The sequence below is a fragment of the Myotis nattereri genome, assembly GCF_964212035.1.
Source record: "Myotis nattereri genome assembly, chromosome: 2".
NCBI lineage: Eukaryota > Metazoa > Chordata > Mammalia > Chiroptera > Vespertilionidae > Myotis > Myotis nattereri.
The window spans coordinates 214,646,307-214,670,944 of record NC_138076.1 but is presented as its reverse complement, the minus strand read 5'-3'; the positions used below and the strand labels follow the sequence as shown (position 1 = coordinate 214,670,944).

Here is a 24,638-nt window from a genome sequence, read left to right as displayed (position 1 = left end):
AGCACAAAGCATTTCAGGTTTATTTAAATAAAAATTATAATTTATACAAGACTTCTTTAAACAAGGTCTCTTAAAAAATGTTACAGGGGGGTTTCATCGGTGCCTCGTACAGTACAATCCTTTCGTGAACAAAGTCGCACGTCGCGATATTTACAAACAGATAGAGGAGCTCCAGACCAGAAAGGTCTGCGTCCCTCTCGTCCAGGGATGAGTCGTAGAAATTAAACGCCTCCCAGGTTTACATTCAGTGAAGCCACAGGTCCCCCGGGCGGGAGGGAGCCCGCCGCCGGCCCACAGTGCAACTCGGAACCCCACCCTGTACCCCAGCACCCCTCGGCCCTCCGTGGGGGGGCTGGGCTGCCACACCCTGTCACGTGGTGAGTTTTCATCTCCCTTTCTTCTCAGAAGGGACTCCAACACCACCACCCCTGCAGGAGCACGGAGCCCTCGCCCGCTGCAGGGCCCCCCCTGACCGCAGGGCCCCCCCTGACCGCAGGGCCCCCCCAGCCGGGGACAGTCCCCCCTGCTGGCCAAGAGGCACGCGCTGACCCGTGGCCTCCTGGGGGCTACCCACGTCCGGCCCGGGGCAGCTCAGGCCCACGACGCCTCGCTGTGGACGCCACACGGGAAGCCCTCTGGCGGTGCGCCCCTGGGTGTCCCCGAGGCTCAGCCCTCGAGAGCGGTCCACCCGCGATCACCGTGGGAGCAAAGCCAGGGTTCAGACGGTCCTGCCTTCACTTTCCAGTACCTGTGCCCGAGCCGGTGGGCGCTGCGGGCCCCCGGGCCTCACCGCGGGGGCGGCGTGTGCTTGTCTGGCTGGCTGGGCACCCCCAGTGCTCCCGGGCCCAGCACGTGGCCTGGCCTTGCAGCCCCTCCCTGAAGGGGGGACAGGAGCGATGCTACCAACCTCTCACCCAAACCAGCAAATGAGGATCGGAGCAAAGGTAAAAATCACATCTGAAAAATGATACAAAAATAAGAACAGCTTGCTCTCTGTAAAAAATAGAATCTGTTTCTTCAAAAAACGACAATCTCACCGACACCCAAGGGACTCGGGACGGGTGGAGCTGGAGTAATCCGTGTGGGACGTGCGCTGACCCGCGGGGGCCGTGTGACCCGCCCACTCCCACAGCGTTTTTGAAGCGGCCACAGGCCTATGGGGACACCGGGCTGGCGTCCAGGGCTGTCCCAGAATGCACCGAGCCTGGCCACCTCCACCAGGGCTGTGGCGTCCTTGGCAGGGTGGGCCCAGACCAGCGGGGAGGGTGGGGCCCGCTCCCATCCGTGCTCGCGTGGGTGTGCGTGTGGGCGCGGGACACAGCCAGGAACACTCGGGACGCCAAGGGAGCAACTGCCCGGCCCACACCTCTAGGCTCTGCTCACGGTCACTTCCCGAAGTGTCTGCACGGCTGGGCCACCACGGGCCTGGGCCACGCCTGTACCCCCGCAGCCCCAGGCCCCTCCTCACCGGCCAGGTGGCTCACGGAGGCCCACGCCGGCCACGCAGGCGCCCACCTTCATCAGCCCCTGGGCCTCCCAAGAGCAAAGTGTTAGGAAATGTGCTTCCAGCTCCACAGCCTCCACCCCCACGTCGGGCGCGGACACAGGCCCTCGCGGCCCCGACACTAGCCCATGGCGCTCTGGGGCCACGCGGCAGGGGCCCGCCGAAGGGAGAGCAGGTTACAGAGGCCGTGAGGGCCTCCGCCGTGGCATCGCCGTCCTGCAGCTGTGGCTTTGGTGGGAGCGCCCGGTCATGGAGCCGCTGTGGGCCGTGCCGTCCCTGCCCGGGGGACAGAGGAGCCGCTGTGCTTGGCGGACGGGACAGCGCGTCCTGTGTGTCTTCCTCCCGCGGCCTCCGAGGACCCTGCCCTGTGCCCGCAGTCAGGGACCTGCCTGGCCCGCTGGCGGCTGGCACCGTCCGAGCGACCCCACCCCTGCGCGGGGTCTGTGAACGCAGGTCCAGGGTTATTGCCAAAGGTCAGGAGGGCGTCCGATGGTTCCCCTGTCAGTCACGCCCCAGTGCCCGGAGCGCTAGCTGTCGCTGCCCGAGGCCGCGCCCGCCGTGATCTTCAGGTACTGGCTGAAGATGGTCTCGAAGGCCTCGTCCCTGTGCACCATGGCGCCAAACACCAGCGGCTGCGGGGGAAGCTGGCACTGAGCTGGGGGGGCCCGGCTGGCAGGGCCTGGGGGGCCGGGCACGAGGAACCACGTGGGGTCCGGGGGCTCCCCTTGCCCAGAGGCCAGACTTCAGAGAAATGGAGCAAGAGGCAGGGGATGGGCCCCAGTGCAACCCCCCGTCCCCCCTTCCGCCCTCCCCAGGAACTGTGCTGGGTCATCCCTGCGGGCCTCAGCCTCCTGGCCACAAACTCAATGCAGCAGAGGTTCCTGTGGCCGGGAGGGAGGGAGGGAGGGAGGGAGAAAGGGAGGGGGAAAGAGAGGGGAGGGGGGAGGAGGAAAAGGAGGAGGGCAGGGAGGAGGGAGGAGGGCAGGGAGGAGGGAGGGGGCAGGGAGGAGGGAGGGGGCAGGCTTCACAGGCCCCCCACCCAGCTGGAGCCTGGCAGGTCAGTGGCTCTGCACTGTCCCCGGGGCCCCCGCCTGCCCAGCACTTACCTTCTGGGTTGATGGCGTCGTCACGGCGATCCCCATGCCCGACCCCGGGAGGACAGAGAGGACCTTGTACTGGAAGACGAGCAGGAGGTCACCACAGGCCTCTCCCGGGGGGACGGGGCCGTGCCGCCTCCCCAAACCCAGGGCCTGCCTCCCAGCCACAGGGACAAAGACCGAGCCTGTGCCAGGAGCTGGTGGGCCCTGCCCCCGACGAGTGTGTGCGCGCCCCCACCCCCCGCACCGCACACACCTGCGCCCACTCCATGTGACCACACGTGGGGAAACCGGCTAGAAAATGCCAGAGGAGGGGCAGCTGTCGGCTCTCACCTAAACCTGCCCTGGGGGGTGTGCGGGGGGGGTGTGTGCGGGGGGGGGGGGGGGCTGCTCAGGCCCTGCCCGCCTGGCCCACCTCGCGGTGCTGTCTCCCGTCTGTGTGAGGACGCCAGGCGCGACCCCAAGGGGGAAGGGGGCGAGGCCGGGTGCAGGGACACAGACAGGAGCTGAGGGCGCAGCTCGGGGGCCCTGACTGGGCAGGAGCTGCACCCGCTGCCGCCTCCAGGTGGCACCTGCCTCCTTGGACACGAGTTCCAAGAACACGGGCCGGCCTGGCGCCCCTGTGCGCCCCCCGAAGGGGCGGGAGGACGGCCCGCAGAGGGCACCCACCTTCTGGATGTCGGTGATGTCCACCAGCCGGATGACCTTGTTCCTCTTGGAGGAACCAGACTTGGAGCTCTCGAAGCACAAGTAGCTGCGGGGACAGAGGGCGAAGCCGGCGCTGACCCGGGGCCGCCGGCCGCCACCCCCTGGGCACGGAGGGCGACCTGACCGAGCCCTCTCACCGGCCAGGTGCCCGGCCTCTGACAAAAGACTTTACGTTTAGAAAGAGCCTCACAGCGTTAAAGACTAAAGGCCGTGGCTCAGCACCGAACCTGAGATTCGTCCCCAAGTTGTTAAAATCCTGGGTCACCAACCTGCTCGGCACAGGAGCACCCGGGGCCTGGCGGGGCCCCTGGCAGCTCCCTCAGCGAGGGGCAGAGGGAAGCCGGGCCTGGGCCACTGCCGAGTGTGGGGGCCGGCTGGCCAGGGCCCCGGCTGACAGCCCCGCCGTGGACGGGCTCCCACCTCCCACACAGGACGGAGGCGGCCTGGGGATAAGCTCTCTGCAGCCTCTTCCAGGGGGACACGGCCAGGCCGTCCTGGTGCTGCGCCAGGAGAACAACGCGGGGGGGGGGGGGTAGGGGGGCCGACACTGTCCCCGCAGTGACCCGTCCCCCGTGGGCCCGGCCCCACTCACTTCTCCGTCACGTACAGCACCCCGTTCCGGATGTAGTCCGTGGGCATCTTCCGGTCTCTGTTGATCAGGCAGCAGCGCCAGCCGTTCTCACACACTGAGGGGCACACGGACTGCAGTTCGCACCAAAACGCCCCCGCGGGACCCACAGCTACGGGTGTCCCACCTCCACGCCATCCACGCGGATGTGCGCTGAGAGTCCTTCCCCACGTGAGTACGCAGGGCGTTTGTTTTTTTAAAGGAAAAGAAGCCGGCCAGCGTGGCTCCGTGGTTGAGCATCGACCCATGAACCAGGAGGTCACAGTCGGGGCACGTGCCCGGGTTGTGGGCTCCATCCCCAGTGTGGGGCGTGCAGGAGGCAGCCGATCAGCGGTTCTCTTATTGCTGACATTTCTCTCCCTCCCTCTCCCTCACCCCTCCTCTCTGAAATCAATAAACATTTTTTTTCTTTTAAAGGAAAGGCGCTGGTTAAACAGCTAAATAAGCGAAATGAGCCAGAGGCTCAGAGGCCCAGGTTCATGGTCAAGGTCAGCAGGACGAGGGTTCAGTCAAGACTGACACCCTCCCAGGTCCCCTTTCCCAGTGGGGTCGCACCACCAACGCCAGACATGCGAGGAGCCCAGTCCCCCAAGCGCCCAGCAGTTTAGGGGTTTTATGGGAGACCGTCCTGGGGGGCGGACAGGGATCTGGGCCTCCGTATCAGACGGGCATGGCCTGTGCCAGGGAGCTGCCAGCAGTGCCCACCCTGTGGGGCGTGGCTCGCAGCCGGCCCTGCAAAATTCCCGCTGGGCAACCAACCGTTTACGGCACAGGGACCCCCGGCACTGGGCCTGGGCCGGGCCACCTGCTCCTCCCCCTGCGGCCCAGGAAGTCTGCATACGAGGGGGCAGCCCTCCATCGCCCCCACCCAGGGCGGGGCCCCCCACCGGCCAGCTGGTCCCGGCTCAGGGCGCACACACCCGCCAGCGGCCGCTCGTTTTCCGTCAGGTTGAAGATCTCGTGGAAATTGCCCTTCTTGGTGCTGTGGAGGCGGCCGGCGTCCTCGTCCCGGCCCAGGCCCGCGGGCGCACTGGCCACGTAGCTCCGCGCGGACGTCGTCTGCAGCTGCCAACGGCACCGCCCCGTCAGCCGTGCCCGCGCGGAGGGGGACGGGGCGGCACAGCCTCCCCCCCGGCAGCTGCACACACAGTCCCGCTTCCCCTGGCGACGTCCACACCCCGGACGCCGCCGGGAGCCTGCACCCCGCACACGGCCCCTGAGCCACGCGGGGCTGGGGGAGGGGAGAGCTGGGCGCCGGGGCAGCTCAGGTGGAGTTTCAGACCCAGAGCTGGTGGCGGACAGGCCAGCGAAGCAACGTTAAACGTCAGTCACGACACAGCAACGCACAGCACCAGCCACAGCGGGGCTTCCACACGGACCCTACCTTGTCGTGCCCTGACAGCTGGCCCGGAGGAGACAAGACACACGTGTGACCGCGACAAGAGAGAAACGGGTCCACATGACACGAGGCCACACACAGCTCAGCAAACTGCAAGCGCAGACCGGCCGTGCGACCGCGGCAGCCGCCTTCCACCCGGAGGCCGCACCCTGCTCCCTGACTGTCCCTGAGCGTGGCCAGCGCGAGGAGGGGGTCCTGATCCCCAACAGGGTCCCACAGGTCACCCCCGGGCCCCCCATGCTGTCAGGGAGCTGGGCTGCCTGTCTCTGTGCCTCTCCTGAGTTCACCTCCATCTGTGCCCAGAGCCCAGCCGCTGCCTCACGCCTGCTGGCTACACACCCCACTGGTGAGCTCAGGCTCCCCACAAGCCTTCCTGTCCCAGAACTGGGGAGCACGGGCCCCCCCTGACCCAGAGCTTCCCTCCCACCCACAGAAGCATCAACAGGTCACGGAACACCCTCTCCTCAGAGCTCACGCACACACACGACTCTGCAAGCCAGTGTCCCCTCCTCCAGGAAGGCCTCCTGGACCTGCCTGGGAGTTCTGCTAGGCCCAGAACCCCCTTGTTGGAGACCCCAAGGGCAGCAGTAGGCTGGCTCGGGACACAGTGTCGATGCTCAGGTGGCTTTCCACTGAGACTGAAAACAGGGACCAAGGAGGGCCCATCAGGTGCGGCCGGCCTTGCTGCCCGAGCCTCAGAGCTGGGGACAGCGCAGCCTGCCACCCAGCCAGAGCGGTCACTGCCAGAGCACCCTCCTCCCAAGGCCCCAGGCTCTCTGTAGCCATGACAACAGCCGGGCCTGGGGGCCGCCTGGCTCGGTAGGTGCCGCCTTCGACACAGCAAGGCCCGGGGAGCGGGAAGGACATGGGCCCAGCGACCACGCGTGAACGCAGGACGGCGGGCTCTGGGCCGGCCGGGCGCTCACCCTGCGGGACGCAGCGGCGGCGCTGGAGCGCTCCTTGAGCTGCGGGTCGGTGGGCAGGCTCTTCCAGATGATGTAGGGGGTGTCGTACTTGGCGCGCAGCCGCGGGCAGCGTTTGAAGACGAAATCGATGAGGAAAAACTTGATCCCGGCATAGAGTCCTGCGAGGAGAACACAGCCCTTCACCCAGGACCGGCCACTGCGCCGCCTGCTCGGCATGGCGGTCGCACTCCGTGGGGTCTGGCACGGTGCCCCCGGGGCGGGGGAGGGGAGGAAAAGGCATGGTGACCCCGGCTAAGGGAGCGGCCACTTTCATGTTTCTGCGAACCCAGTGGGGGCTCAGGACAAACAATAAAACTGCCCCCGCACCACACGTCCCCGTGCCCGTCCCCGTCCCCGAGGGTGACGTGAAGGGAACTCTGGGGGACCGTCCCCAGCTGCCCTCTGATGCGGGCAGTTCTCATGGCGGGGGCTCCCCAGGTGAGGGGGCTCGGGTGCTGCCCAGGTGCCAGGGACAGCAATGAAACTGCACAGCCCCCACCACCCCCAAGGCCTGGCCATCACCGACCCTGGCCACCCCCCTCCCGGCCCTCACCGCCCGCCATACCCGCCCGCGCCTGCTCACCCACGGCGAGCCCCACCAGGCGGTAGGGGAAGAAGCAGGAGGCCAGGAAGGCGGCCCACAGCGCGACGTACAGCTTCTGCGTGATCTCGGGCTGCACCCACATGAACAGGCTGCAAGGGAGACAGGGTCAGCCGGGCGCGGGTGGCGCCGGACGCGGCGGGCGGGTGGGGCGGGACTTACTTCTTGATCTTCTCCAGGATGTCGGCCATCTTCCCGAACAGGTTCTGCGTGAGGAAGCGACTGTGGTTGGGACAGACTCGGGCTTGGGTCCCACAGCAGTTCCCAGGCCGCCCCCGAGACCACAGCTGGGCCCACAGCCCGCGGTCCCGCCCCGCCATCCAGGCTGAGCGTGGGCTGGCGGCCGGCCCGATGGGTGGGTTAACGTGGTGTCAGACCCGTCCTGCGTCCCTCCCAGAAGCCCCTGGCCGGGAGGGGCTCCAGCCACCAGGTGCACCCTCAGTCCCAAATGGGTGATGCCCCCACCGGGGCTGCCGGGGGTGGGGAGGGACCCCGTCAGGCCGACGGCAGGTCAGCTGAGCCGGAGGAGCCAGGGCAGACCCGGCGCTGGCTGCGGGCCGGCAGGAGCGCGCACCTGGGCCTTCTGGGCGACGTCCAGCACCAGCTGGAACTTCTCGGACACTGTCAGGTCCTCCTTCGGCGGCTCCTGGGCCACAGGGAAAGGAATGGCCATCGAGATTACCGCTCAGAGACGTCACTTACAAACCACACGAGGCCTCCCGCCTGGGGTCAGGCCCTCTGCTGCCCCCACTCAGCCCAGGGACGACGTCCCGGGGGACCTGGCCTCAGGGGCCAGCTCGGGGTACCCCCCTTGGCGCCTGAGAGGGCAGGAGGGCAGGCAGTGGACACCCCCGTAGCCGGCGGGGCCGAGGCTCCCACTAACGGCTCCATTCGAAGGTGCATCTGAAACCATGCAGTGCCCCCAACTCACTTTACAGGCAGGGAAACTGAGGCAGAGGGGGCCGGACTCACCCTGCTTGTCTAAGTTCTTTCGACAAAACCCTCCAGAGGGACCCGGGCCTGCCCCAGACATCCTCTCTGACCTAAGGGAACCCTGCAGGCACCACCACACTCAGCACCCCTACTGCGTGCTCCACGCCCACAGTAGGTGCTCAAACATCTGCTGAGGCCCATGGAAGCACTGAGGGCTCCCTCCTGCCCACACCAGCGGTTCTGCCCCAGGGGCCAGAGTCCCCTCTAGAGCGAGGGCAACATGTCTTTTCTGCCTGAGCCACACTGCAAACGGGGGGCTCTGGGGGCCACTCGGTCCCCGACACAGCCACAGCAGCCACAGCGCGGGTGAGTGAGTGGCATGGCTGCACCAACAGAACAGTATTCACAGGGCAGGTTGGAGGCGAGATGCCTACGGAGCTTTTGCCTACGGGGCTGACCCCGCTCAACACATTGCTGGCCCAGCCCACTGTCCCCTCCCTGCCCAGGAGGCTGTGGGGGGCTACAGAGGCCCCCTTCGCTGCCCCCCGCCCCCCGATGTTCCATCCCAGCTGGGAAGGGTCAGCAGAACAGGCTGGGCAGAGCAACCTCTTCGGGAGCAGCCGAGCCTGGGCCTGCAGGGCACCGGGCACCAGTGGTCACGCGGTCAGGGTGCAGCTGCCCAGGGACCGGCGCCTCCGGCCTCTGCTGGGCAGGCGGGGCTCCGGGCGGGCACCCATCGCTGCACCCGGCCTCGGGCGCCCTGCAGGGGACCCAGGCGAGGCCCTCACCCCGGGACCTACCACCACTTCGGACACCTCGGGCACGATGCTCCACTGGATCCGCCAGCCCCTGGTGGGTGGGGACAGCGCACATGGTCACAGGGCGTCTCAGCCCCCCCCCCGCCCCCAGTGCCCAGGGGCAGGAGCACCCCAGCCCTGGGCAGAGGGGCTGCAGGAGCCCCGCCTCTCCCCTCCCCGGGGCCGCCTGGGGGCCCATGTAAACGCCCCAGAGGCGATGGGACAAGAAACCTTCAACACAAGTGGGTGAGGGCCCCGCCCGCACGGCTCACTGGCTGAGTGTCGACCTACGAACCAGGAGGTCAGGGTTCGATTCCCGGTCAGGGCACATGCAGGCTCAATCCCCAGTGTGGGGCATGCAGGAGGCAGCCGGTCAATGATTCTCTCATCATTGATGTCTCTCTCTCTCCCTCCCCCCATCTCCCTTCCTCTCTGAAATGAATAAAATATATTTTTTTAAAAAAAGGAAATGTGGGCGAGGCCGCTGCGAGGCCTGTGGCTGAGGGTGTCTGGCCTGGAGGGCGGCCCCCACCAGCACTGACTGAGGTGGCGCCTGGGAGAATGTGGGGTGAGCATGCTCAGCCGTGGGCCCAGTGCGGAGCGTGGGGCTCTCAGGCCCGTGGAATTGGGGTTCACTGTGCTGGGACAACCGTGAGTTCAGACAGACCCAGTAGCACGGGACTGGCTCCCACAAAGCCCCCTACAGAGCCCTCCATGGCCTTGCTCGGGGCTCAGAGACAGGAAGGGGAGACACGCAGACCAGGCGCTCAGGCCCTCGCTGGGGATCCGCCCGTCCCACACGCGGCAGGGCCTGCCCGGACACGGGGCCTTCGTAGCTCCGTGCCCCCCCTTTGTCCCTGAGGTTTGGGGGAGCTTTCTTGCCAACACAGAGCTCATGGGAGGAGGGGCTAGAGCCGCCTGCAGCCGGCGCCATGGCAGCCCCAGGACAGCGGGAGGCCCGGAGCCCACAGAGGACCCACCATGCAGTGCGCATGGCAGGGCCGGTGGGGGAGGACCCACAAGACCAGAGCGCGGGCAGGGCCGGCGGGAGAGGACCCACAAGGCCAGAGCGCGGGCAGGGCCGGCGGGGGAGGACCCACAAGGCCAGAGCGCGGGCAGGGCCGGCGGGGGAGGACCCACAAGGCCAGAGCGCGGGCAGGGCCGGCGGGGGAGGACCCACAAGGCCAGAGCGCGGGCAGGGCCGGCGGGGCTGTCAGGTGTGCATGACATGATGTGTGTGACACGGGGGACAGCCCAGCCCGTGCTCACAACAAACCAGCTCACCCACCTGGCTATGAGGTAATTGAGGGACAGCCTCAGAATTGCCAGGAACAAGAACATGGGGATGGCCCAGCCGTGCCACACGGCGTTCATGTAGACCTGCGGGAGGAGGGCAGGAGGGCGGGGGATGGTCAGGGGCCCGGCAGGCAGGCCACATCCCTTCCCCCCCTCCCCCTGCCGGCGGACGGCCCTGGGGCCCAGGGGATGTGGGCCTACAGGTGGGGCAGCCACCAAAGACACGGCCCGTCGCAGAGGCAGCCCCTAAGCGCTGGGGGCCCCCTCCGCCCTCCCCCAGGACTGGTGCTCACAGGCCCGGCTCGGCCCCAGGTCAACGCGTGCTTGCCCGGAGCCCTCCCAGGCCCCGGTACCCAGGGGAGGGACGCCAGGCCCCACAGGCAGACAAGGTCACTGCTGTCTCCTCTGCCCACCAGGAAGCAGAGCGGAGCATGGCAGGTCCTTTGCAGGAGGTTCCGCGGGCCGTGGGACACACCTTCCCTGATCCTCCCAGCCACCCCGCCGGGCGGCATCACCATGCCCACTTCACAGGTGGGCAAATGAAGGCTGAGCTGTCCCCGCACTGCCCCCGCACAGCGGGGTCCCATGGAAGACCCGGGAAGGCGCCCCCGTCCGCGAGGAGCACTCACGGTGAAGGCAATGGCGGACGTGTAGATGGAGTGCCAGTCGGACAAAGCAGACAGGTTCTTCACGAAGCTGGTGACCGGCTTGGCGCCGCGCTCTGGGGACGGAGACGGCCCAGTCAGGCCAACGCTGGCTGGCCTCGCGGTGCTGCCTGGTGTCCCGTGGGGAAGCACCAGCCGTCTGCCCGCCACCCCCACGCCTGGACTCGGGGCAGGAGAGGGGCTGGGGCTCGCTCTGCATCCCCGGGCCCTGGCAGGTGTCTGGGAAGGTGCCCCTTTCCAGGGGCCTCCACGCCCGAGGGACAGACAGCGGGTGGGCCCGGGACGTGCTCCCCACAGCTGTAGGACAAGGCTGGGGAGCGAGTGCCTGGCGAGACGGCAGAGCCCCCGATGGCGGGCACTTACTCAGCCGCCGCATGTTCTCGGTCAGCCTGAAAGACAGGGAGGAGGGTGAGGGCCCGCGGGTGGCACAGTGCCCGGGAACCCGCAGCCGCGGGCAGCCCCACCGCAGGCTGCACCCGCCGCCGAGGCCCACCTGCGGGCGCTGAGGGGCTCCTCCGTCTCCACCGCACTCTCCTCGGGCTGGAACCGGAAGTCCTCCACGTACTCCCCGAACTTCTCGTAGAACCACTTCTGCACGCGGGGGCACAGCCCCTGGCCCCGCCGGTCTGTGGGCACAGGCGGGCGTCAGGTGAGGCTCGGGGCCAGGGGGCCTGTGGGGCAGGGGCTCGAGGAAGCCCCAGGGCGGATGCAGGTCCACGCCAGGCTATGAAGGGCTTAGCCCCCCAAAACAGAGCCAGACCCGCTCCCGCCACAAAGTACACGCCAGCCCACACAGGAGCCCCGGCTCATGGAGGCCGCCCCGGCCCAGGCGCGGTCCAGGCAGCTCGCAGCCCACGTGGGTCTGCGTCCAGCCTGCCTCCTCCTTACTGGGCACATGGGTCTGTCCGGGAGTTGGTTGGGCGGGCTCACTCCCCGGGACCGCGCGCCCCAGCCAGTGGGCGTGTCGGGGACTGGCCTGGGGCTGTGCAGGGAGCGAGTGGGCTCTGAGCACCCAGGGCCAAGAGCTTGGAAGCCACCCCACCAGCCTCAGAAACCCGGCCGGACTGCAGGATGCAAGCTCTGCACCAGCTGTCCCTTCAGGAGGCAGGTCTCAGGGCCGCCTGCAGGGGGCAGTGTCCGCCACCGCAAGAGGGAACAGGGAGGAGGCTGTCACATCCTGTGGCTCCACGGGTGAGGGTGGGAGGGTTCTGCAGCGACCACCCTGGCACAGAGGGGGGTGCAGGCCTGGGGTGCTCACGGGACAGGGTGAGAGGCAGGGCAGCCTTGTTCTCTAAAGCAGCTGGGGCCGCACACTCCAAGGGACGCGGGTGTTTGAAATGCAGGTAACGGTCACGTGCCATAGGATGTTCTTTTGAGTTTTCAAAACTCAAAACATTAAAAATGTAAAAGCAGACGGGCTGGAGTCCCTACCCCCAGAGACAGGTCAGGCCCCCAACACACACACACACACACACACACACACACAGCACCTGTCCCCGCCCACCTCGTGCTGGGCTGCACTTGGTGGGGTCCCCCCCCGCCCCGCCCCACTCCAGTGGCCAATCTATCACAATGGACTCGGCTTGAGGCCGGGCCTGGACGTGAGGCCGGAGCCAGCGGCCCACGGAACTGGGGCCTTGCACCTTACACTTCCCTGCACGGCCCACACCCACAGGAGGGTTCCTGGGGCCCCCTGTGCTCCTGGCCTGGAACCTGGGCTGCCGGCCGCGGAGCCCGAGGACACAAGGGGACCCGGGCCCGGAGGACATCAGCCAGTCCTGCGCCGGGGACCGGAGAGGAGCAGCCCGGCTGACCCGGGCAGGGAGGGGCGGGACCCCGCTGTGGACTAAGCTCAGCCTCGGCCAGGCGCCTGCCTGAGAGAGGCCTCTCCCCGCCCCCCCGGCCTCAGTTTCCTCATCTGTATAGTGGGTGGTGTATCACCCTAACCCTCCCAGTAACTCTGTGCTCCACCAGGCCTGGCTGAGCTGCCGGTGAATGGCCAGCCTGTGGGAGCGGGCTCTGGGTCTAGGGTCCCGGGTCCGAGTTCCAGGGGCCAGGGCCCACCACGGAGGCCCCTTGACAGCCAGAGGGAAACCCCGTGTCCTCCCACGCCACCCTCCGCAGGGTGAGTTAGAAAGTGTGAAGTGCGCCATTAACAACGGACGTGCGCTGTGGCGGGAAGAAAAGGGCGAGAGTGGGTCTGAGTCCCGACCCCGGGGGGGGGGCGGGGGGGGGGGAGTGCAACGACTCACCGACTCGCAGTGAGACGCGAACCCATTTCCGATGGAGGGGACCCGGCACGAGCACATGGGTCCCGGACAGGATCGCCCCCCAGCGCCACCCCCAGCCGGGAGCCCGCGGGACCCACCTGCTCCGTTAGCGACCGGGGCCTGGCTCCTCGGAGGCTGCTGAGCCGCCTGCTCCTCGGTCCTTGAAGAGGAAGAAGGGGTGAGGCCTCCATTGTCCAGACCAGGCGGGCGCCGGAGCCGGGCTGTCCGCTCAGAGGGGACGCGTGGGCGGCCCATCGCCCTCGGGGGCCCTCACAGCCCAGCGCCCTCGGCCCAGCGCCAGCGGAGCTGCCCCAGCAGGCGCGCCTTTTGTTCGTTAGGGGCCGGATAAGCAGGTGCAGGCTCAGTCTTTCCTTCCTATTCGTTCTCACACTTTGCTTCCTTGTTCGCTGCTGAGCTCAGAACCGGCAGCTCTCACTGCTGGCTCACTGGCCGCTGTGCGGACACCAACACCGGATGACCAAGCACCAGGCGAAGCCGTGAGGCCGGTGCCAGCCACCTGCCTGGCTTCCTGTCCCTGCCGCCCAGCCACGCCCCACCTCAGCGGTCCCCCGGCTTCGAACCCTCTCCCAGGGCAGCTGGATCCTGACTGTCCGCCTGCCTTTCGGCGACGGCCCTGACAGAGCTGGGCTCCAGCAGCCAGCCAAGCGCCCGGCCCTCGGGGTGTCTGTCCCGGGCTCTGGCCCACACCCTCCTCCATGCCACAGCCACCCACCTGCTCTGTGCTGGCCTGGGCTACTGACCCTTGGTTCCCAGCGCCCCCAGTCCGGCGGGGACCCCAGGACGTGGGAAAGGTGTAGCTCCAGGAAAACCTCAGCGGGGCCTGGGGGTCCAGAGGGGCCCCGCACCCCTCCCCCGCCCCCTCACCTGGCCTTCAGCACTTCCTGCACCTTCTGCTCCAGCTCGATCCGCCGCTGCCGCTCACGGTCCAGCTCCTGCCGCAGCATCTCCGAGTTGGTTTCCTCCCGCAGCTTCCGGAGCTCCTCCTCTGTGGGGAGGGAAGCGCCAGGTGAGCTCTGCCCGGCCACTGCCTCCAGCTGCATGGTGCCAGGTGACCCGTCTGCGGGCACTTAGAGCTCCTGGCTGCCCGACAGGGACACAGCTGTGACCTCACGTGGACAATGGGACTCGGCAAAGGCGATGATGTTAAGGATCTTGAGACAGGAGAGTATCCTGGATTCTCTGGATCACGTGAATTTGTAAGAGGGAGGAGGGTCAGAGGTCAGAGAGAGCCTGGAAGATGTCCCTGCTGACTCTGAGTCAGAAGGAGGGGGCAGGAGCCAAGGAATGCAGCTCCTCCCGAAGCTGGAAAAGTCAGGAATGAGCTCACCCACAAGCACCTGACAGGCACGCAGCGACTGTGAGGGCAGGACCACACTCGCCGCGCCAGGGTCACTGCACAGGCCGAGGCTCAGCTAAGTCCTGTTCCTGCCGGACAGCATCAGCTGAGCGTGGCCTGTGGTGGCCACTGTCCAGGCTATAATCACAGACACCCCAATAGCGTGCAGGTGACGGTCACAGACCACCCGGATGGTGTGCAGGTGACGGTCACAGACCACCCGGATAGTGCGCGGGTGACGGTCACAGGCCACCCGGATGGTGTGCAGGTGACAGTCACAGGCCACCCGGATAGTGCGCGGGTGACGGTCACAGACCACCCGGACGGTGCGCGGGTGACGGTCACAGGCCACCCACGTAGTGTGCAGGTGACGGTCACAGACCACCCGGATAGTGCGCGGGTGACGGTCACAGGCCACCCGATAGTGCGCGGGTGACGGTCACAGGCCACCCGGATAGTGCGCAGGTGACGGTCACAGGCCACCCGGACGGTGCGCGGGTGACGGTCACAGGCCACCCGATAGTGTGCGGGTGACGGTCACAGGCCACCCGATAGTGTGCGGGTGACGGTCACAGTCACCTGGGTAGCGAGGTTGGCAGGCTGAGGCCTTGCAAACGGGAATTCCCACAGGAAAAGCCACATTTGCTCTTGTCCTGAAAGGCATTCCCGAGACCCAGAAACGTGACCAGTTTCACCGAATTCAGGTGACGAGGGCCCCCGGTGAGAGCCAGGACTTTGCCTCGAGGTCTGACCAGTGACCAGGGCTGCAGGCTGGCCTCCACTGCCCCTCACTGAGGTCAGTGACACCCTCGTTGGCCTGGGCAGGACGGCCAGATGCTCAGAGTATGCAGCAGCTTCTCTTCCTGGCCTGGCCACCTCACCAGACCTGGGGACGCAGGCCACGCCCAAGACCCTGACCTACAGCGACCCGGGGAAGGCGCTGCGTCTGACCCTGAGTGGGCAGACTCACCCACACCCGGGGCTGCGACCGGGGGGCCCCCTAGGCCTCCTCAGCCCCTCAGAGCTGCCCTGTCCCTTCCCTGGGTCTGCAGAGCTGAACCAACATGCTCCCCCCCAGGTCCCGCGGCCCCCTCTTCAGGCCCTGCTCCCCAGCCAGGGAGGGAGCAGTGGCCACTCCAGGCCGGCACTACAGGGACAGCAGGCCCAGACGCAGCCTGGGAACCTGCTTATCCCAGTTCTGGCAAAGCTGTGAGAGGATGTGCCCCCGCCAAGTGCCCCTTCCCCGGGGCACAAGCAGCTAAATCGGCAGCCCCTCCCACAGCTCCCCTGAGCGCGCTCCCTGCTCCTCTGGCTTCCGCAAGGACGAGGACATGGCGGCGTGCTCCCTCCCCGCAGTGACACATTTAGGTCGGCTGCACAGACCACAGCCAGCGCTTCGCACAGGACAGGCGCTGCCAATGCCTGCGGCCGCTTCCTCTCTGCAGCAAGAAAGAAACAGGAGCCACTTTGCGGCCCCAGGCTGAGCTGTGGCTCAGAAGGCGGCTCCTCTCCCCAGCCTCCCGCCGGCCACCAGGGCCCTGGCCGCTGCCTCGGCCCCCAGGCCCCGCGCAGGCCTCCCCGGCGCCACACGCCTCCTTCTGCAGAGCGCGGGCCCCGCGGCCGCAGCACAGAACCACCGGCGTCCTGAGCGTCTCGCAGACGGCAGAGCAGCGTCCACCCACCACGGGCAGCGCCCTGGACCAGACGCCCCGCTCCATCGGGGAGGGGCCAGAGGGTCTCCTGCAGGTGAGGGCTGGGGTGGCCCCACTCAGGGCAGTGGGAGCCCCTGAGAGCCCTGTGCCCGTTCCCGCTGCTGCTGTAAACGGGCAGGTGATCCTGTCCCAGCTGAGAGGTCGGAGCCCAAAACGGGTCTCGGGGGCCACAGTCAGGTGCCGGCAGGCTGCTCCTCCAGGGGCTCCAGGGAAATGCCTCCGGCTCGTCCAGCCTCTCCAAGCCCCTGCCTGCCTGCCTGGTGACCCCAGGCAGCGATGACCTCACTCTGACCTCTGACCATCGTCACATCTCCTCCCTCTCACAAGGACCCCCCCATAACCAGGATGACTCCCCCCCAGGTCCCTCTGCCATGGAGGTGACACCACAGGACCTGGTGACCAGCACGGGGACTCCTGGGAGGAGCACAGGGTTCTGGCCACCACACTCCCCCCGAGCTCGAACTCTGGATCCCAGGAGCCCGAGGGGCCCGGGGAGGGATGGCGCCCTTGCACCTGGCCCAGGATCCAGAGAAGGGACCCTTTATCGGATCAAATGGCCCTCACAACCCCACCTCCAGCTGTGCCCCCAACACCCCCAGTGATGCCCCGTGACACGCCCTGGCCGACTTCAGCTCTCACTGGGAGAGGGGCCGGTGGAGAAGCCGCCTTGAGCGTGCGCCTCCGGGGCACAGCCTTACGGCAGCCAACTGGCTGCTCCCCTGAGCCCCTGCCCCACATCCTGGGACACCCTGTGCTGGGCCCACCTCCTGTGCAGGTGGCCAGGACGCACGTTATTTCACAGCTGCCGTGGCTCAGTCACAAGTGGGCCCAGGAGGAGGCGCCACACCCCTGTGCCTCAGACCACCAGGTCCCAGCCCTGAGGGGCGGGAGGCGCCGTGGCCTGGGGGCTGGGCCTGGGGCTGAGGGCTGGGGCTGGGCCTGGGGCTGAGGGCTGGGCCTGGGGCTGGGGGCTGAGGGCTAGGGGCTGGGGGCTGGGCCTGGGGCTGAGGGCTGGGCCTGGGCCTGGGGCTGAGGGCTGGGGCTGGGGCTGGGGCTGGGGCTGGGCCTGGGGCTGAGGGCTGCCCCTGGGGGTTGAGGGCTGGGGGCTGGGCCTGGGGCTGGGGGTTGAGGGCTGGGGGCTGGGGCTGGCCTGGTCCCTCCGCACAGTGCCTGGTGCCTGGCCATTTTTCAGTGTCTGGTGTTGGCCACCAGGGACTCAGGGCTCCGCCACAGCTGCTGACCTGGCACAGACAACGGGGCCAGCCGGCGGGGAGGTGGGGGGAAGCCTGGGGAAGGCCAGGAGAGCCACAATGCCGGCCCCGGAATGAGTCAGGACCCCAACACCTTCCAGGACCAGAGGGTGTCCCCGGAGGGAGAAGCTGGTACCGTAAGAGATGAGTCCCTCACTGCGCTCCCCCTCGACGGGGCACCCATGGGAGCAGAGCGAGCCGCCAGCTTTGCGGCATCCAAGGGAAGCCAGGATGGCCCCCGGGGCACCGGCCTGAGCCTGCCCATTCCCCACCCCCCACCCCCCACCCCCCACCCCCACCTCCCAGGAGAGCAGCTGGGCAGCAGCACGTGGTGGGGAGATGGGAGCCCAGAGAACCCAGAGATGTCCACCCGGCACCTACAGCTTGGTTTCCTCACCGGAAAGCCCCCTGCAGCCCCGTCCCAGCAGCCCTGTCCCAGCAGCCCCGTCCCAGCAGCCCCGTCCCAGCAGCCCCAGCAGGCCCGGCCCCGCCCTGGCTGGAGCCTGAGGGGCCCCGAGGAGAGGACGTGAGTCCGACCTCAGCCCCACGCTTGTGGAGACCGCCGGCCACGGCTCTCAAAGGATGGGGCACAGTGAGCCCAGGCATGGAGCCCCCAAAGCAGGAACCCAGCTCCGGAGGGCAGAGCACGTCGAGGGCGCTCCCCACGAGGGGCCCACCCACCTGCTCCAGCCTTGGGTGGGGGAGGAGGGCGGGTCGGCAAGCTGGCCGGGGTCTCCAGAACCCGGCACCCAGACACGGAGGGAGGCAGGCCTCAGCTCACGCGACGGCAGCCGGCCGGCCAGCCCCGCCAGCTCCCGGGAGTCAGGAAGGAACATGGCTTCCAGGCGTTTTCAACCTGGGAACACAGAACCTCCAGCAGGAGCCTGCCTGGCACACACCCCGACAGGCCAGCGCCGCCAAAAACAACATCAGTGACTGATGTTCCTTAAAACTCCTCCCCGCCAGCACTGCACGCAGGCCCTGCCCTCAAAGGTGGTTCCGCCGCCTGGCCAGGTGAGAGGCCTGCACATTAATTCATTAATCCATCCATCCATCCATCCACTCACCTACTCACTGACTGATCCATCCATCCAATCATCCATCCACTCACGTACTCACTGACTGATCCATCCATCCACTTACCCATGGACCCACCTACCATTGATCCATCCATCCACTTACCCATGGACCCACCTACCATTGATCCATCCATCCATCCATCCGTCCACCCGGATGGGCACTGAGCGCCCCCAGGTGCCAGGCCCTGGGCCCAAGCTGTGGGAATTCCTAGGCTGGGCAGCAGCTACTTTCACTCCTTCTCACAGGGGTCCACTGGGAGATACAATGTGGATGGAGCTGGAATGTCAGGGCACTCCCCATGTGGCACTAGAGAGCCCGCCCCTGGCCATGCAGGTGAGGGTTTCGGCAGGAGGGGACGCCCCGGGCGGTGGCAGAGGATGGGGAGGGCATGCTGGCCTGGCAGCTTTTCTGCCTGCTGCCCGCACGGGAGCTCAGGGGCGCCCCCAGGGAGTGGGGACCACACCCACCTTTCCCACAGCCCGGGGAGCTGGTGAGGTGTTGAGTGGGGTGGGGCCCAGAGGAGGCCATGAGAGGTAGCAGAGCTCCGACTTCACTCTCGCCCAGACTGGGTTCTGTCATCCTCCAAAGACCCGGCCCTGGGCGGAGCCGGAAAACACTCTCTGAGGGACACTCTACAAAACTGGCCTGTGCTCTTCAGAACATCAGACAGCCCTGGCCGGTGGCTCCGTGGTTAGAGCGTCGCCCCACGGCCTGAAGGGTCTCGGGTTCGACTCACGGCCAAGGGCATGTGACTGAATTATAGGCTCAATCCCCAGCCCCAGTCTGGGTGCATTCGGGAGGCAACCAATCAATGTGACTCTCACACTGATGCTTCTCTCTCTCCCCCACCTCTTACATCCGCTCTAAAAATTCCAATGGGAAATATGTCCGTTTCAGGCTACAGGAGGGAAGAGGCAGGGCCGCCGTGTGCCACGGGGTCCGGCTCTCTTTTGCCATAAAGGACACGGTGGGAACAAGCTGGGAGTTAGAGTAAGAGCTCAGGTGAGACAACTGCGCCCTGCAAACCTTCGTTTCCCGACGCTGATGACCGCACTATCGAGACAGGAGGACACGCGTGTTTAGGAAACACACGTGAAGCAGTTGGAACTCCGGGGACCTCGTGCCTGCGCGGGGCCACCCAGTGGGACGGGAAATGAAACACACGCTGGAAGGGAGGAGGCCGAGAGGGGGGGTCCTTGTGAGAGGGAGGAGATGTGACGAAGGGTCAGAGGTCAGAGTGAGGTCATCGCTGCCTGGGGTCACCAGAGGAGGAAATCACTGTTTCGCAACCTCTCACGAGGTGATGGCACGAAGCCATGATGATGGAGGTGGGGACCCCGAGGAAGGGTTCCCCCCAAGGTCACCCCTCCCATCAGCCCAGAGGGACGGGGACATGACAGGTCACGTGTGGAATCCATGGGACACGCTGAGCAAAGCCACAGAGGGCCCGGCCCCCACAGACAGCCTGGCCCCCCACAAAGGGCCGAAAGAGAACCAGTGGGGAGCCCCTGAAGGGACGCAGCTGCCCGTCGGGCGCGGAGGCTGCTGACGGAGGACGTGGAGGAGGCTGGGAGATGTGAGCTTACGTGGGAAGCCGAGGACACTAAGAAAAACCTGTGGTTTTTTCCGTGGTGATGTTAGACGTGCGGCTTTCATTCCTAAAACATAGCGAGCTGCCTAATGAAATATTTACAGATGACACGACAGGGGTGCAGGGATTCCTGGGGGCGGGGCCGTGGGGCGCAGGGGACAGAGGGGCCTGGCCCGGCTCACACTCCGGCGGAAGCTGGGGGTGGTGCGTGGGGGAGAACACGACTCGCTCTTGGTGTCTCTCTCTGAAATTTTCCATCATTCCAAAGGAATGCCCAGCCGGCCAGCGTGGCTCAGTGGGTTGGAGCCGGAAGTCTGCAGGTTCGATCCCCGGTCAGGGCACACACCCAGGTTGTGGGTTCGATCCCCGGTCGGGGCACACACCCAGGTTGTGGGTTCGACCCCCGGGTCAGGGCACACACCCAGGTTGAGGGTTCGACCCCCAGTCAGGGCACACACCCAGGATGTGGGTTCGAACCCCCGGTCGGGGCACACACCCAGGCTGTGGGTTCAACTCTCAGTCAGGGCACACACGGAGGCAGTCGACTGACATCTCTCTCTTACATTGGTGTTTCCCTCTCTCCTCCTCTCTCTGAAATTGGTGTAAAACACCCTCGGGTAAGGATGAAAAACAAGAAAGCCCGTCAGTGCCCCCCAAGGCTGTGCACGCAAGCTCTCCATGGTCACGACGCACGCTCCCGGGGCCGCGGGACGGACTTTCCGACCAAACACGGAGCGGGGACCACAGGGCTGGCCCAAGGGCACCAGCGACACAGCTCTGTGGCCAGGAGCCTCTTCTCCATTCCTCACGGACCCAGGCGGCCCCACACGGTGTCCCCGTGGGTCCCGGCGGTCCTGCCCACCTGGTGGACACTCGCTCCCCACTGCCCTGCCTGGTAACCCCCCCAGTTAGAGGCTCTCACAGACCCTGCCCACTTGCTGACGGCATCTGGCTGTGCTGGCTCACGGAGACCTGTGCCATGGCCAGTATCTGGCCACTGGACCCGCAACAGCCACGTTCACGAGGCTCACCTGCTGCTGCGGCAGCATCCCCGCCAAGCTCGGCGACTCTGCCGGCTCCGCCGCACATGGGTCCCCCTGCGGGCCCAGCACAAGCAAGGTCACAGGCAGAGGAGAGAGGACTGGCCGGCAGGCCCAGCACCGACTGCAGCCCCAGGCAGACCTGCTGCGCCCGCCCCCCAGCAGCTTGCCAACAACCTCAGTCGCGTGGGAGACACCTGCACACGTGCACACACGCAGAGTTAACAGCACACACACGTGCACACACGTGGGGTTAACAGCACACACACGTGCACACACGTGGGGTTAACAGCACACATACATGCACACATGCAGAGTGCACACACTCATGCATACACAGTTAACTGTGCACACACGTGTACATATGCAGAGTTAACATACACACACACGCAGATTTAATAGCACACATGCAGCGTTAACTGCACACACGCAGAGTTAACACACATGCACATACATGGAGTTAACTGCACACATGTAGATTTAACGATGCATATACACATAGAGAGCTGACTGCGCACACGTGTGCACACACTGAGTTAAACACACACTCACACGTGCGCGCACATGCCTGCGGAGGGGAGTGCTGGCCGGGTAAGGGGGGAGAGACAGGCCCGCGGGGGGACAACGTGCAGGAATGCAGTGACACACGCACCCGCTTCCCGGGAGAAGAAGGCCGCGCACCCGAGGCTTCCCGCCTTCACCTGCAGGCCCGGACCCGTGTGGCTGGGAGCAGGGTGCCCACGGCTGCGGCTCAGACCACACTCAGTGCGCGAATAACCAGGGACACACAGGACAGGAGGGAGACAATCCCAGTGGGGACAGAGGGTGCCCGTGGACAGGCAGGAGGGAGACCCAGCCGGGCATGACCCCCGCAGGAGGTGGCCCGCCTGAGGCCCTTCCCCTGGGCCTGGGTAGCCCTGCGTGGCTCGGACGTGACTAGTTCAGGGTGCTCAGGGGCGGCGCTGCCTGTCCCCGGGCATGTCCCTGACAGGCTCGCTCACACCCCGAGTTGCTGTGTTATGCTGGGGCCATGTGCGTGGCTTCAGCGCTCGTCTGCCTGGTTGAGGGCATCCCCTAAGGGCCACTATTCCTTAGCCCTCCGTGCCTGGGTCTCCTCACCTATAAAGCTGGGGGCCGGGAGGCGTGGCTCAGGGGTTGAGCGTCAACCTATGAACCAGGAGGTCACAGTTCGATTCCCGGTTGGGGCACAGGCCCGGATTGCAGGCTTGATCCCCAGTGTGGGGCCTGCAGGAGGCAGCTGATCCACGATTCTCTCTCATCATTGATGTTTCTATCTCTCTCTCCCTTGCCCTAACTCTCTGAAACCAATAAAAACATAAGTAAAAATAAGTAAGTAAAGGAGTGACACAGGGGCAGCGAGCGATCAAAGGCAGCACGTGGAACGAGACCATGTCTGTGGGACCCGCGGGCCCTTCAAAACGCTCAGCGTCACCACCCAAGGCCCAGGGCAGGAGCCACTGGGTGAGCAGCGCCAGCAGCCCAGCCCCGACTCCACCGCGGCCAACACACACACACACACACACACACACACACACACACCCTGCTGTGCCTCGCGATTCGCGGCGGAAACTGAACAGAACACACGGTGCGACAGGCTGGAGACACAGGCGCCGGTTCACTGGGATGACCTGATTCCCGGGACGCTGCATTCCCGCCCGAGGCACTTTCCTCTGCCCCAGGGAGCAGCCATCGCCGCCAGAGGTGGGTTTAGCGGGCAGCAGAGGGACACGCGGACTCGGGAGGCGAGAGGCGTGTAGGGGTGGCCACACGGGGCCACAGCTGTCCACAGGAGTCCAGGGGAGCTGTCCTGACCGGCCGGCCGGAGGCTGGCATCCACCCCCCAGCCCACACCTCCCCGTGGTACTCACGCAGGAAGTGCTTCTCCAGCAAGGCGATTTCCAGGTGACCTTTGATCTCGTTCAGCCGATCAGACTCCGTCCGGTTAAAGTCCTGGACTCCCGCGGCCATGATGAGGGTCCCCGGACCGGCCTGGGGGGAAGCACCGAGAGAGAGCGCTCGGGGAGCTGCCTCGAAGCCTCCTGCGTCCCCCCCAGCATCCCAGAGCCCCTGCCGGACCCCGCAGACAAGGCACGGATTCAGCCTTAAAACCACATCAGGTTGTCTCGGCCTCGCCCCGCGCCGGCCGGGGTGGTGGCAGGCACAGTGGCTCCCCTGCCCCACCCCGGGGAGACAAGTATGCCCGCCAGCAAACCAGTCTGTCCCCCCTGCCCACCCTCCCTTGGTGGCTAAGAGGTGGCCACATAACCACGTAATTATACGTAAATACCACTGAACCGCACACTTAAAAATGGCTCAAGTGGCAGGTTTTATATCATGTATATTTCACCACAATAAAGGGATGCAATGAAGAGAAAGGACCTAAACACACACAGGTCACCAACCTCCCTTATAATGAGGCCTCACAAACAACCATCGGAGCTCCCGCCCCCCACCTCCCGCCCCCCATCTCCCGCCCCCGCCGGGTGGGAGCCAGCAGGGCCGGAGCACAGCTGAGCGACGGAGGATGGGCGTGGGGCACACACCCAGGAGGGCGGCCTGGTAACGGCCACGGGGATGACACACACCAGCCACCTGGTGGCACGAAGCTCTCGGGAGTGGCAGATGCCTGGAGGCGCCGAGTGTCCTGGGGGGAGAGGCTCCTGCAGCGAGGGCAGCCCGCCCCCGCCCCCATGGGATCCTGCGACCGACCAGCCACCCCCACCTGCAGAAAGGGCCCCCGAGAAATACATGGAGAAAGTGGATGGGGCCTGGCTCACACAGCCCTGGGCGCCACCCCCATCCCCGCTCCGTCCCGAAGCCTCGCGGGGCACCGCACTCTCAGGACAGCGCCGTGGCCGCCATGGCGCCCGGACGGGAGCACTGTCGCCAGCCCCAGCCCCGTGGCCGTGATGGGCCTGCCCCAGCCTGCTGACCCTTTGTGCTGGTAACTGCCACGTGCACTCAGACATGCATGTGCATGCGTACACACACATACGTGCACGCACACGCACATGCACATGGGAGGGCCGGGCTCCGGGTGAAGTCAGGGTCTCCATCAAGACAGTTCCTGGACACAGGCAGCTGCCACTGGCCTGGCTGGACAGATGGACAGAGCGCGGAGAACAGTCAGACCGTGGACGCTGCGGGATCCCACCTCTCCCTCTCTCTCTCTCTCACATACAGCCGGGAGCCACATGTGGGGATTCTTGCTTCTGAGAGGACCACCCTCGGCCCAACAACATCCGGAACCACAGCCCCAGCTCCAGGCTGATGCCGGCCAAACAACACAGCGCTGTCCTTGCAGACAAGCCGTGCTGCACCAGGGGCACGGCCAGCCGCCTGGCCTGGCCTGGCCCACCACCGCCTCTGCCGGGGCCGGGGAGTGGCTGCTGGGAGCGGCTCTCAGGAGGCGGTGCCAGTGAATTATTCATCCGCCAGGCGCGCAGGCCTGCTCCCTGACGGAACATCAATAATACACGGAGTGGGAGGCAGGCGCACAGGCCGCGTCCGCACCGAACACCTGGCTCAGGTCCTCGGGGAGGAAACCCATGGGCCCTGAACGTGGTGTCCACGCTGGGAGGTCACCCAGGGCGGCGTGAGAAGGCTCTGGGCGTCTTCACTGCCGTGGGGAGGGCCAGGCGGCTGTCACAAGGATGCGTCCAGTGATCGTACCCGGCCAGAGAGGGGGGCCACAGAGACACCCCACCCCGCTGATCAAATGCAA

At 66.4% G+C, this 24,638-nt stretch overlaps 1 protein-coding gene across 1 annotated transcript in view; it reads right to left on the bottom strand.

Moving 5' to 3' along the window:
• The window catches only part of GRAMD4 (GRAM domain containing 4), a 54,352-nt gene continuing 29,714 nt past the window's right edge, over window positions 1–24,638 (bottom strand). The window contains exons 3-19 of the mRNA XM_081083771.1: window positions 22,783–22,903; window positions 13,749–13,869; window positions 12,962–13,023; window positions 11,087–11,219; window positions 10,957–10,982; window positions 10,558–10,649; window positions 9,921–10,012; window positions 8,636–8,684; window positions 7,477–7,548; window positions 7,065–7,108; window positions 6,885–6,994; window positions 6,263–6,420; window positions 4,858–5,002; window positions 3,902–3,995; window positions 3,271–3,355; window positions 2,611–2,679; window positions 1–2,136 (exon numbers count right to left, since the gene is read on the bottom strand). Of these exons, the coding sequence (XP_080939897.1) occupies window positions 2,032–2,136; window positions 2,611–2,679; window positions 3,271–3,355; window positions 3,902–3,995; window positions 4,858–5,002; window positions 6,263–6,420; window positions 6,885–6,994; window positions 7,065–7,108; window positions 7,477–7,548; window positions 8,636–8,684; window positions 9,921–10,012; window positions 10,558–10,649; window positions 10,957–10,982; window positions 11,087–11,219; window positions 12,962–13,023; window positions 13,749–13,869; window positions 22,783–22,903 (1,578 nt within the window). The 3' untranslated portion in view covers window positions 1–2,031. The remainder of the gene's footprint in view (window positions 2,137–2,610; window positions 2,680–3,270; window positions 3,356–3,901; window positions 3,996–4,857; window positions 5,003–6,262; window positions 6,421–6,884; window positions 6,995–7,064; window positions 7,109–7,476; window positions 7,549–8,635; window positions 8,685–9,920; window positions 10,013–10,557; window positions 10,650–10,956; window positions 10,983–11,086; window positions 11,220–12,961; window positions 13,024–13,748; window positions 13,870–22,782; window positions 22,904–24,638) is intronic.